The sequence below is a fragment of the Protopterus annectens genome, chromosome 3.part0 (genome assembly GCF_019279795.1).
Source record: "Protopterus annectens isolate FY-2018-M chromosome 3.part0, PAN1.0, whole genome shotgun sequence".
Lineage (NCBI taxonomy): Eukaryota > Metazoa > Chordata > Ceratodontiformes > Protopteridae > Protopterus > Protopterus annectens.
The window spans coordinates 802,339,350-802,352,355 of record NC_056731.1 but is presented as its reverse complement, the minus strand read 5'-3'; the positions used below and the strand labels follow the sequence as shown (position 1 = coordinate 802,352,355).

General features: G+C 37.4%; 1 protein-coding gene across 1 annotated transcript in view; it reads right to left on the bottom strand.

The window, feature by feature from the left end:
• LOC122796931 overlaps positions 1-13,006 on the bottom strand; it is a 906,278-nt gene that overhangs the window by 267,668 nt on the left and 625,604 nt on the right. The window contains exon 4 of the mRNA XM_044065700.1: positions 11,163-11,233. Coding sequence (XP_043921635.1) covers positions 11,163-11,233 — 71 coding nt within the window. The remainder of the gene's footprint in view (positions 1-11,162; positions 11,234-13,006) is intronic.

The window sequence follows — 13,006 nt, the reverse complement described above, 5'->3', positions numbered from 1 at the left end:
GACAAAAGTCACATACTGCTGCTCCTCTAAGATCAAATAGTGTATGCTGTACATAAAAGCACTGCTACTCTGCATCATCTTCAGCTCTTCTAGCTAGAAACATCTAATAGATGGTAAACACTACAATGATTAATAAATGTAACAATATACTCATACTATAATTATTTTTATTTTATTTTATTTTTATTTATTTATTCTTTGTTGATTAGGTTATGCCCGCTAGGCTAGAAACTTCTTTTCAGGGGAGACCGTAGGTAGTATATATACTACATGTACAAATGGCAGGCAACAGATTGTTAAAAAAACAAGCAGCTCAAATTCAAATCCAAATGGAGGCATGTGGGCAAATATGCAGACTGATAAAAGAGTCCCTACCACCCCCTTTTTGTGAAGATTTGCTGTTATGCTATCCAAGACATTTGTATTATCTTCTTCAAAGAGGACTACTGCAGTATTTATTTGTTACACTGCAGTAGAATCACAAGCAATCTGAAAGCCAATCCAGAGTAGTATACTACAAATATATAATACTTTGCAGTGCTGTTTTACCAAAACCTTTCCTGTTTCATGACTGGACATTTAGCTTTTGCTGTTTGATAAATGTGTGGACACAGCTACATGACCATGCCCTAAACTGAACATGACAAATATGCTGCAGAAGTGGCAACAGTCCTAGCAAAAAAGAAGCTAGGTAGTCACCATAATGATCAGATCCAGTCCTCAGATCTGACTCTTCCCATTCTACTAGCTCGTGAATCAGTGAAAGCTCTCTAGCTCCTCTCTTTCTCATAATGCCCTCTCGAGCTCCTCCCATTACCATAGTGCCCTAGTCCCTAACATACTTCAGATCTTTTTAAGAAGAATGCGTACAACCAAAACCCCTTCTTCCGCTGGCAATTTATCCTTTCAATGAGACCATAAATGTAGTTAAGTAGATTTCAAGCAGTCCAAAAAAAGCTGAAATAGCAGGCATCAGTCAAATAAAATAAAATAAATCTTCTTTTAATCCACAACAGCAAAAATATATAACACAAGCGCTTTCGCCCGTTCGTAACGGGCTTTTTCAAGTGTACTAATCCAACAACCAGTCAATGCTTTTATATTGTTTGAACCAGGCATTGCATTAAACAATTAGCTTAAATTAATTAGATAATTGTTGAACAATCACTAATAACCCTAAAAATCCTGTTAAAATTGTTTTACCAAGCATTGTAATACATTGCTTCTTTCTTAAACAGTGAAACATTCATTTTAAAATACGCTGAAGAATTCTTTCCAAAAATAATGATGCGCAAATAACATTTAGGTATCCTACTAGATTCAGTGTTGAAATAATTACTAAGATGTTCAAAACATTAACCTCTGACAATTGAAAATGCACAATATTAAAAACATAAGTTAATCTATATACTAAATTAAATTAATTCCACTTTTTAGAAATCTAACAACTGCTAGTTCAGAGCAAAACATGACCACATACACATAAGCCATGTTTCTGTAATATGAATTATAATGCATTGTAATACCAAATTGTGAATTATTACAATGTTAATAATACAATTGTAATAATTCACAATTTGGTGAATTATTCCCTCTGACTGAGTGGAACATCTGGAATTTTCTTTGAAACCAGCGGGGGTGGATGGGACAATGGCATGATACAACCTTTGGATATTATCCTTTGCACCCATGAATCATTTATAATTTCCAGCCAAGCTCTCTGGTGCAGGGATAAGTGTCTCTGCCTCAAGAGATGGACAGTCAGGCTTCCTTTTGGGAAAACTGGTAGGATCTGTCAGAGAAAACATCTCTAGATGCTTGATTTTGCAAACCTCCCCTGCCGCAAGAGCAGTGTCTTGCATTAGAGTTCCCCCCTCTGCCCTTGGGGGCACTGCCTCCACATGGATCTTGGAAGGGACTCTGGGATTTATTGAACCAACTTTTTTGACCATCTCACTGATTTCTAGAAGAAGTTTGTTGTGGAGTCAAAAAAGGCATGCCCACCGCAGACAGGGTTTTACCTTCCTGCTCACACATTTCACATAGGGGCCAAATAAGAAACTTCTGTCAAAGGAAGCATTGACAAAGGACTCTTTGAAGGGTTCTGTGAAGTCACAAAAGTGCAGCCAGGCATGCCTTCTAATGGAAATACCTGAACCCACTGCACATGAGGTACCTTCTGCTGCAAGAGAGATAAGCCTCATGGACGAATTGGAAATGGACTGAAGGGTAGTCAACTGTGAGGCAACAGTGCCCTCTGCCTCAGAGGATATAGTCTCAGAGAGGGATTTGGTAAGTTCCTTTATCATATCCCTCTGGAGTCTTGTGAGGTGTGCAAGATAGTTCAATGAACAGAGGGCAAAGGTCGCTGAAGCATAAACGTGCTTCCCAAATCTGTCCATCGCTCTAGACTCCCAGTTAGGGGAGTGGACAGTGGAACTTTGTTCTGCTAGTTCCCTCTTGCTAACTGCTGCTACTACCATGGCATCAACCAGTACTCCCTTGCTCCAGAAAGTTCTGTCCTTAGGTGGTGCAGGATCCTATCTGGTCTGTTGAGGATTAGTTCAATAGTATCGGGTTCCTTCCACACCCACCAAAAGACCAAACCAATGAGCTCATCAGCAGGTGGAGTCACCCAGGAGGTAGACGGGCCAACACCAAAAGCCTCAAGGAATACTAACTCATCAAAGTCAGTATCTTCTGTGACGGACTCCTGAGGAGAGTCCAAGTGTCTCTAGTGTCTCTTTTTACACTTTTTCTTCCTGGGAACCTCTTTGGTGGGATGATCCAAAGGAGTGTCAGATGAAATCATTATACCCTTTTGGGTATCCAGAAGACGAAATTTGGCTGGCTGTCACTATGGTAAGGATGACTGAGGCTCAAGATGCAGAGATAAATAGGCTAGAGTGGTCGGAGCCAAACAAGGTGGAGAAGTTCGAGCTCTAGGCATAGAGAATGCTGTCTCCACTACCTCGAATGCTGAATGCTTCCAACAGAAAGAAAGTGATGGCTCCAAAGTCTTAGCCAGTTTCTTAGGAGGTTCTGATCCCAGAGAAAATGAAGTGGTTGATTTTGGGAACACTTCCTAGAATCCTTTTTCTATGTACTCTTAGAGGTATGAGCCCCAGAAGATGCTGTTGAAGTAGACAATTTAGAGGGCAGCAAGCCACTGAGGATCAAGTTATTCCATCTATCTATAAGGGCTGTACGGTTAAAACCTTTTCATATAACACAACTGGCATCAAGATGTGAAGGGTCTAGACAATAAATGCATTGATAATGCACACTGTATACTTGAATTTTGTGGCCACAGGCCATACATTTCTTGAAACCCAAGGGTTTCTCAGTTATTGTCACGAAGGAGGAAAGATTTAGAAATAAAGCTTTATATTTATTTATTTTTTTAAAGAATACAAAAGAATAAAGGGAAATACAAAGTATAAAATATCAGCAATAGTATTTAAGGTGTATGTAAAGTATGGAAAAAAGAAATTACGAACAATGGTAAAGGACAGAGTACACAAGTACTTGAAAAGTTATTAAGTGGGAAACAGGGAGAAAGCACAATAAGAGATGTTAGCAAAATTAAACAATTAAGAAAAAAGACTCACAGTACCCAAAAAGACGCTACTGACTTGACAGCAGAAATAGTGACCAAGTCTGTACTCTAAGGTGGCAAACATGATTTGCGGTATCTTAGGGACTAGGGCATTATGGGAAAGGGAGGAGCTTGAGAGCTTTCAGTGATTCATGAGCTAGTAGAGGAGTCCGTGTTAGATCCGAGGACTGTATCCAAAGCCAAGAGTTGAGGAATGAATGAAAATTGACATCATCAGATCATACTTTAATAGTGAATGATTACATTTTCTTTTATCTGTCTTAAAAATAGTTATAAAATGGGTAACCTAGTCTGACTCCATTTACTGCTCAAACTTGGATATTGTTTACTCTTTTTCAAACAAAGAGATTTTCATTTTTTTCTTAAGCCTTTGGTTCTTTCCATGTAATATCTGAGCCATCACAATATAACCAGACCATCTTTCACTTTTGCATTCGTGGTTTGGAAAAAAAGACTACTGACAATACATAGTGAGTACCCTTCCACTTTTGAAAAAGTTAATGCTCTAAAGGCTTTTTGTTCTGAAAATCTTCACAGTGAGATTATTACTACCAAAAAGAGTATTTTAGGAGAATAAACTCAAATTTCATAAACAGTAAATTCAAATGATAGCAAATCAAGTTTCCCTGTCATGAAATTCAAGACCCAGAGGAAAAATCATACTGAAGCAATCTTAACAGCAGTGTATTATATGGATCCCTATAAGTTGATCGAGTTTTCAGAAACTTGAAATTCATATGGTCGAGACCATATGATTGAGTTTTTGAAAACTCAAAGCTTTTGGATGAAGTTTGTGGTAATTTACTCTTTTCTTCACTTAGTGCAGTCTCGGAGTTGGTATACATAATTTGCAAGGGGTGTGGGGTACAGGGGGGCTCTGCCACCCCTGCATAAATGTAAAAAAAGTAGATTTTGTTTTTGATGTTCATGTTTTTGGAAACTCGATGATATGGCGTCCGTATGAATTTCAAGTTTCTGACAACTTGATCATCTGACATAGATCCATGCACACACATACTGTTTTTGTTTAACAGTGTACTGCATTGATTAATATTGACCAATTTCAGGTTTAGCCCGGGTGAAATACAAAACATTTCACAAACAAAAATACATAAATGTAAGCAATAACACAGTAATTCAGACTAATTACATTGAAATAACGTTGTATATGCATTCAAGTGAACATAGCTCTTAACTGTCCATATTTTCACAGAATGTCCAGATTTTTTACTCATATTTTTGGTCCGTTTCTCATAAAACTGTAGTTTTCTGGCAAATCACTGGGAAATCTTTGTGGATTGATGTCAGAAAATAATGAGAGGCATTTGATTTTCAGACTTCATATCCTTCAGAAAATGTATGCTAATGCAAAACCTGTTATTCTATCAACTTTCTAAGTTTGTAAGAGTAATATATAAAAAGTGTCCTTATTTTTGGGCCTTTGTCCCCACATTATTTGTGGTTTTGTCCAGATTTCTAAGAGGTTGAGAGGTATGCTAGTGAACAAGCACAGTGCACTGTACAATCAATCAGAGAATAATGTACAATGTATACATTAGTTTCTAAAGTGGGTCAAATTTTCCATGAAGGTTGCTGGGAGGACAAAGCATGTGCAGTGCTGTGGAGTTTGGTTCTAGGGGTAATGAGAGTTTGTGCGGCTTATGAGTAGGAACTCATGTTGCATGAGGGTTTTTTTTCCTGAAGACTAGCTTGTAAGGGGAGTAGATGTGTGGAGTTGGAGAAATCCTGAAAGTAGATTAGTTCTTTGTTTTATGAATAACCACTTGACTTTTTCTAGGGTGATACAGTGATGCTCACAGAGAACTGAGTTTATAATGAATCGGCAGATGCACCTAGAGATAGTCTGGTAAGTGGCAATGTTTTTCTTGGATCCAGAAGCAAAAATTAGGAGTTCGTATTCAACTTGAGAAAGGAGAATTACTTTGCCAGTGGCTGCTCTGGCTGGTTGGGAGAGAAAAGAGATATTTTTGGCCCAGAAGAAAAGGGAATTTATTCTGGCTCTCACTTTGTCTATGTGGAAATGGAAGTTTAGTGCCTTATTAAGCCATACTCCTAGGTATTGGAAGGTGCAGGCTGTCTTTTTGGAATGGATGTGTGTGTGAGTCAAAGATAGTTAAAGAATCAGGTGCTTGGTAAATTTCCTGTGGAGTTCCAAAAAGCATAGTTTTGGTCTTGGTGGAGTTGAGAAGTAGTTTATGGTTTATAAGCCACTGATGGAGCTCATGTAAGTCCAAATGGAGTTGGCATTTAATGTTGATGTTAGAATGACCTGATCAGTAAATGACCATGTCATCAGCATAGCGAATAAGACAGAGATGGGGGAGGTAACAAGGAAGATTATTAATGAATATGAAGAAGAGGAATGGGGCAAGAATGGATTCTTGTGATGCACCTCTAGTAATAGGTACAGATTCTGATTGGGAGGATCCTATTTTGACTATGATGTGTCTGTCAGTCAGGAACTTTTTAAATGAGAGAATGCATTTGGCCTGATGCCAATTTCAGTTACTTTCTTTTGGAGAAGACAGTGGTCAATGAAGTCAAATGCCTTTGTCAGGTCTATAAATAGGGCACCTGTAAGGAGGCCACTATCAGAATTTAGCAGGATGTCATCTGTTAGGGACCAAAGTGTTGTCATAATACTTCTTCCAGTCCAGAATCCATGTTATTTGGGGGAGAGCAGGTGACACTGCTAGATATAGAGGGAGAGTTAGGTGTTAGACTATCTTTTCAATAAATTTGCCCAGAATTGACAGGATAGGTATAGGATGGATGTGAGAGGTATCTTTTGGGTTGGTTTGCTTTGGGAGGGGTTTAATTATAGCAGTTTTTCAAATCTGTGGTATGATGTCTTCTGTGAGACATAGATTATATATGTGGATGAAAGGAAGACACAGATGCTCTCCAAAGTGATATATGAATATATTGTCATCCCTTTGGGAAAAACTCGGTTCCCATGAATTACCACATCGATGGTAGTCCACTGAACACAGAAGGCATTATAAGAGATCTGGGAACACAGGTTGACAACAACCTCTCTTTTGACCACCACATTGCCACTGTGGTCAGAAAGTCCTTCTATGTGGCACATCTCATTACTAAGGGTTTTGCATCCAGGAAGAAAGCGGTCATTGTCTCCCTCTCCTCTTCTCTCATTAGGCCAATCATCGATTACAGTGCTCCATTTGGCATGCACCTCACTAGACACCTGCAACAACTGGAGACGCCACAAAAGTACCTCACAAAGATGATCCTAGGCCTTAAACAGTTGTCCTATATGGACAGACTCAAAAAACTCCAACTATTCTCTGTCTCATATCACCTACTTAGAGGCAATCTCTGCTTGACTTACAAAGCCATGTCTGACCCAGCTCTGTTAGAAATGCTTCATCTAAAGAAATCCCAATCCCTCCCCACCACACGCTCCATTAACCTCACCCTCATTACCACAATCAACAGAACATGCTGGAGGGACAGGTTCATAACCCAGAGACTGCCCATGCTATGGAATAGACTTCCCATACATGTCAAGCAGAGTCCCTCACTGGCCTTCTTCAAGAGAAATCTTGATGAGTGGATGGGAAATAGAAAATTCACCCCGGGGATCACTCCAGTGGCTCTACTCGATACAGGCACTGGGAACTAATGTTGGGTGGCATGATGCCAAGATAATCCTATGGGCTAGGCTTGTAAAGACTCCAGGGTCATTAGCCTAGTACACACCTATGAACCTGTGAACCAGGGGTTTATATTTTTCAAATGCAGAAGGGATGTCCGTGGAAATATTTTCAAGTAGAAAAGCAACTTATTAGGACGTAGGCATTTGAAGTGGAAGAGAGGGGTGAACGGTGGTGGGTTGGGCAATGCATGATCTGTGGGAGGTGTGGAGTTTATTGATAGGAGATTGGTAAATTCTTCATATTCTTCTGGAGAAAGTTTTGTTATACCACATTGAATGGGACTTGTCGACATGGTATCATGAGGAGGTTTTCTTCCTGTAAGGAGGTTAACCTCTTTCCAAACGTGTTTGGGGGAGATGTAAAAGGGTAATTTGTTTCTTTGTTTGAAGATTTCTTTTGTGCCTTCTGATGACTTCTTGGCTAGGATATACAAGAATATAAAGGAGGTACAGTTGTCAATCTTGGTGGTCTATTTCCATTTTTTCCCCTTAGAGTTAACGGATGTTTGACTTCAGTAAATAGCCATTCAGTTTTGGTGGGTTTATAAAGCCTGTGGATAAGTGGGATGAATTTGTCTTGCAGATGGAGTAAAAAGTTGATCAAACTTACAGCTGGTGCATTATGGTCATGTAAGGAGAGTATATGGTTCCAGTTGTGAACTTTGAGAAAGGTTCCGAGTTTGTCTATAAGTGTGATACTCTGGTTTCTGAAGGCTTTTAATATTGGTGGTCATGTTATAGGATGGTTGACTATTGTAAAGGCGATTGGACAATGACTACTTAGTGATGGTGACAGAATGTTTATGACGGAGATGCAATTTGGCATGTTTGTAATAATCAGGTCAAGTGTGGAGTGTTTGGAGGACCTGAGGTTGGTCTTGTCAGTTCTTTTATGAGTTAAAGGAGACCTAGGTCTACTAGGAAAGTACCCATGTCAGATGAAAGATGGCCAAGATAATTAAGATTGAAGTCACCTAGAATGATTATTGTTTTTAGGACAGTTATTAAGGGTGATAGCGATGAGTGATTTGAATTTTATTAGGGAAGCAGTGGGTGGTAGATAGGTTGTAGCAGTCAGTAGTGGTTTGCCTTTTTGTGTGCTGGAAATTTTAGAAGAATCCAGTTAAGACTGGAGTCTGAGGAGGAGTTTCCTTGGGCAATGCCTTTTGGGTTTAGTTTATTTCTGTACTAACTTAGATAGGCACTACTTGGTTGTTTGCCTGGTCTGGCATCACTGATATAATTGTAGGAGGTTAAAAAATATTGGAAGTTGAGGGGAATCTTTTTTGACCCAAGATACTGTGACCATTAGAACGGCTGGGTTGTGGTGGGAAATAAAATCACTTATGTGGTCTAGCTTGTTTCTGATGCTATGTGCATTGAGGAAGGCACAGACCAATGTAGGAAGACAGTAGTTCTGATGTTGAGGAAAGGGAGTTGTTGGGCCTGGGTTGTGTTCAATGTTACTCTTAAGAAGGACTATAAAGATTATGGAGGATAGTCTGACGGAGGTCTTAAGTGTTTTTAGGCACAGAGAAAAATGTTTCTGAGTCTTAGTAATCTTATAGAAGAGTGATCCTATCAGTGGTGAGCCGTGGAATAGGTTTGGTCTGTTTACTGGGTCTTGGTCTGTATACTTTTCAGGAAGCATTTAATATTGGGCTATGCTGAGACTTATGGTGTCATAGGTACACATGTTGAAACTGCAAACAGATGTACTTCCTGAGATGTATAATACAAGTCTGTTTTTATAAAGGTGAAATAATCTGACAGGTTAGGATGAACAACAGGATTTGAGGCCAAACGTATGCCCAAAAAAAACAGTTCCATTTTGACAAACAACACCGCCTTATTTTTTTTTGCATTTTAAAGCACATCTTTATTGATCTTCATTAAAATAAAACAACACATACACAATCATCATTTAAATCCAGACCACTTAGAGGGATTAGAAAAATGGTACGATGCTCAAAAACTGGATGTTATCAATCTTAGAATGTCAAATAAAATGATCTTCAAGCTTAAATAAATATATTATACAATGGTATAATTATATAAGTTTCAATTACACAAATTTTCAGTTACACAAACCAAACCCATATATTCAATACCATCATCACAGAAATAGAATTATCTGCATTGCCCTACAAACTAGGAAATAGCAATCTTCAAATAATTTCAACATTATACCTCCTCCAGTCATGAATGTTATATATGCCTAAGTGAGCTGAGTGTGTCTTATTTAAAAACATTCTAAAATCTCTTAATTATCTGACCAACCATCTCTTTGGCTCACCATTTCAACTCATCTTAATACTGGACTTTCCATGAATTGATAACATAAACTCAATCTGGAACCTTTCAAATAGCTACTTCCCTTGTTCATCATTTTTATACAAATTTGACTCAAGTTTTACATTATAACTTGTTAAACTGGTGATTCCTTCCAAATATCCTCTAACAGAATCTACAAAAACTGTCCAAAGTATTGCCCTAAGACAATGGAATACTGCAAAGTCCAAACTTCACATCTTTTCTACTGCCCTACAGATACTTCATCTATCCTTCCTACATTAGCCTCATATTTGTGAGATAAGTGTGACACACCTCTAGAATTCAGTCTCAAAAATAATATCTTCCAGGTCATCACCAGCACTGAGTATCACTCCTTCCAAGGGAACACTGCATGGTCACACGCTGTTTATGAACTTATATACTAACTTATACTAATCCTATTAACACTTCTATGTCTAACAAGTCATACTTGCTGGTGTTGCATTCAGAATCCAGAATTCAGAATCCCTATGCCAAGCAACCTGCAGTCCAGAAAAGTAACAAGACTCATCTTTGTGAAATGTATAACTTTTTCAGCCAAAAGAATTAATGTTAATCAATATGTGTCAAAAGGGAAATGACTAAAGATAGGAGACAGTTGTATGTATCTAGCTAATGACTACTGTCTTGCTACAAGAAATAAAATAAATTGATTTATCCCTATGTTTTTGTGCCAAGAAAAGGAATTAAAATTTAAAACATGGTACAAAGCTTTTTTCAAGGTGTACTATACCAATTGAGTTAAACTGTATCTACAAGCAGCAATGGTAGCAGTAGACATTAATTAGTGGGTCGCTGTTCTGTCGGTGATCTTAATTTCAAAAATTTAAAGTTGTGGTGAGTTTTACCAAAAATATGTTGAAGAGTGTGAACAAGTGATGTACTTTTGGAGGGTTTTGTCATTTTCTTCACTGTGGTATGGAATTGGTATAAAATTCAAAATAAATCTGTAGGTATTCAGTTAAGTCAAACTCCTTAAGACGTAAAAGTGAATGATTGATTTTCACAAAACAGATAAAATGTTCAAACGTTTTAACATTTTCAGTCACAGAAATCTCATTTTATCAATCCTAAGCTTAATAATAGCCAACATTGTGAGTGAGCCCTTGCTTTCCACAGGCTACATATACCCCCAACTTTGAAATCAGACTTTATGTCTTTATCCCATAAAAAAGCTATACAAAATCTAGCACCACTCAGCCTCTCAAACAGCATTCCTTTAGTTTTGACATTTAACTAGTCACAGTATACCAAAAATCTTAAATACAATGAACATTAATACTTGCATATATGATATTCAAATGTCCATACCACATTTTGAAAGTCCAGATTCTACCATTTACAACAGTAGCTAAAAGAGATGTACATGTTAATTCTCCTCTTACTAATACCATAAAATAACAGAAAAGTGCATATGTGCAACAAAATCCTGCTCAAAATTTAAAAGTAAGAATAATATCACAAACAAATATCATGAAAGCTGTCATCACAAAAAATACAAATATTTACCTGAGTCTGAACAACAACAATCTTTTCACCTTCTGGGCCAGACTTGACCTTCATTACTGGTGGTGCAGCACCTGCAAACAAAATCACCTATTAAAATCATAGTGCTGAGCTAACATACTGAATTATCATTTTGATTTGGCACTGAATGTATAAACCCATCATTTCTAGCTTTATATTTAAAAGCAAACATCATCATTTCATCTCATACCATAACATAATAAAAAATACTTTAGCATGCTAATGCATTTTCTTTGAAAATGGTTATGTGTGTAATTACCACAGAATTCCTTTTATACTTGGAGACTTCTGAACAGTTGACAAAGAGAAGGTTACTATGTACACACCTAAGACTATCTCTCCAAATACTGCATCATCTGTACACTCCTATGAAAAATACTAAATACCGCAACAAATTCTAAGACAATCACCAAAATTATTGCCAGATTAAATCCTACCATTTCAATCAACCTCAGTCAACAAGAACTAATTTGAAATATGAGCATGATATGTACCTTTCATTTTAAATTAGCGCCTGCAAAATGAATGGCACATTTACTTAAACAGTTCCAAGATAACAGAGGGCAAGCTGTAGATTTACAACATGCTACAATTTCAAAGATCACTGTTCCAGTTACTGCAAAAGTGGTACATTATTTAGATATAATTTACATTAAGTAAAGTCACTTAAACTCTAAAGCATGTAGTCATCATTTCTATAGCTAAAGCGTCCAGCCATTTATGTCTGTAAATTCTAGACAAGGTAGGACATAAATAACTGCTGGAAACTGTACAAACTATGGTATACTTGCTCATGGTCAGTATAAATTCCCTAAATACTACAGTATAGAAACAGTAATATACAGTATAGCAGAGTAACCAACCTTATGTAAACAAAAAACAGCAATTTTTGCTGATTTACATAAGCTTATGAGGCTGCTGACCACTGTCGATTTCTAAACAGACTACAGAGATGTGGCTTAAGAGGGGGACTAATTAGGTGGTTTAGAAGCTGCTTGCCAGAGTCTAATTTCAAGGTGAGATCTGATAAAACCTACTCTGACCAACAGAAATGTGTCCTGGTATACAAGAGAGATCAGTTTTTTTTTTGGGGGGGGCATCTTCTCTTCCTTGTTTATCAGTGTGCTTCTACTCTCTAGATACACTACAAATCAGGTCTGTGTTTGGTTATCAAATAAGAAATGCATTGAACCTCTGTTCATCAAACGTAAAACATCGAACTTTCAATTCAGTTAACGTTCAATCATCAAATATTTTAGCCAGTTTGCTTAAACATAAACAAAAAATAAAACAAATAAAATAAAGCTAAAAACAATTTCAGCTGTAGACCTAAGCTCAGCTTCTCTAGTTAAATCTTACCTGGTATCAGTGGTTCTCAATTTTTTCTTTCTAGAAACTAGGATTTTTCTATCTAATTTAAAATATTATTAACTAGCCCTCTTCTCTGAGAAGCCATTTTTAAATTCCAACATACTGAGCAATCTCTTGCCTGTCTGTAACTGTCCTATTTCTGGGGAAAGCTATACAGAATTAGTATGTACACTGATGCATTATTTGTCATATCATGATTTATTGGTTTATGATGAGTACATATAATGAGAAACCTTGTCAGAATGATTAGTAACCCTCTAGTGGACTATATTCAGTCCTGTGGCCTTGCTTGATTCCACTTGCCTGAGGCAACATTTTGGCTTCTCTTTTATTCACATGTTGACATTCATGCAATGCAGAGGAACTCACTACTGATGCTATTCAGATGTCATCTGGTTGAGCCTCTCCTTTTCTGAGGACCAAATGTTTATTTTTCACACTTTAGAATACTTTCT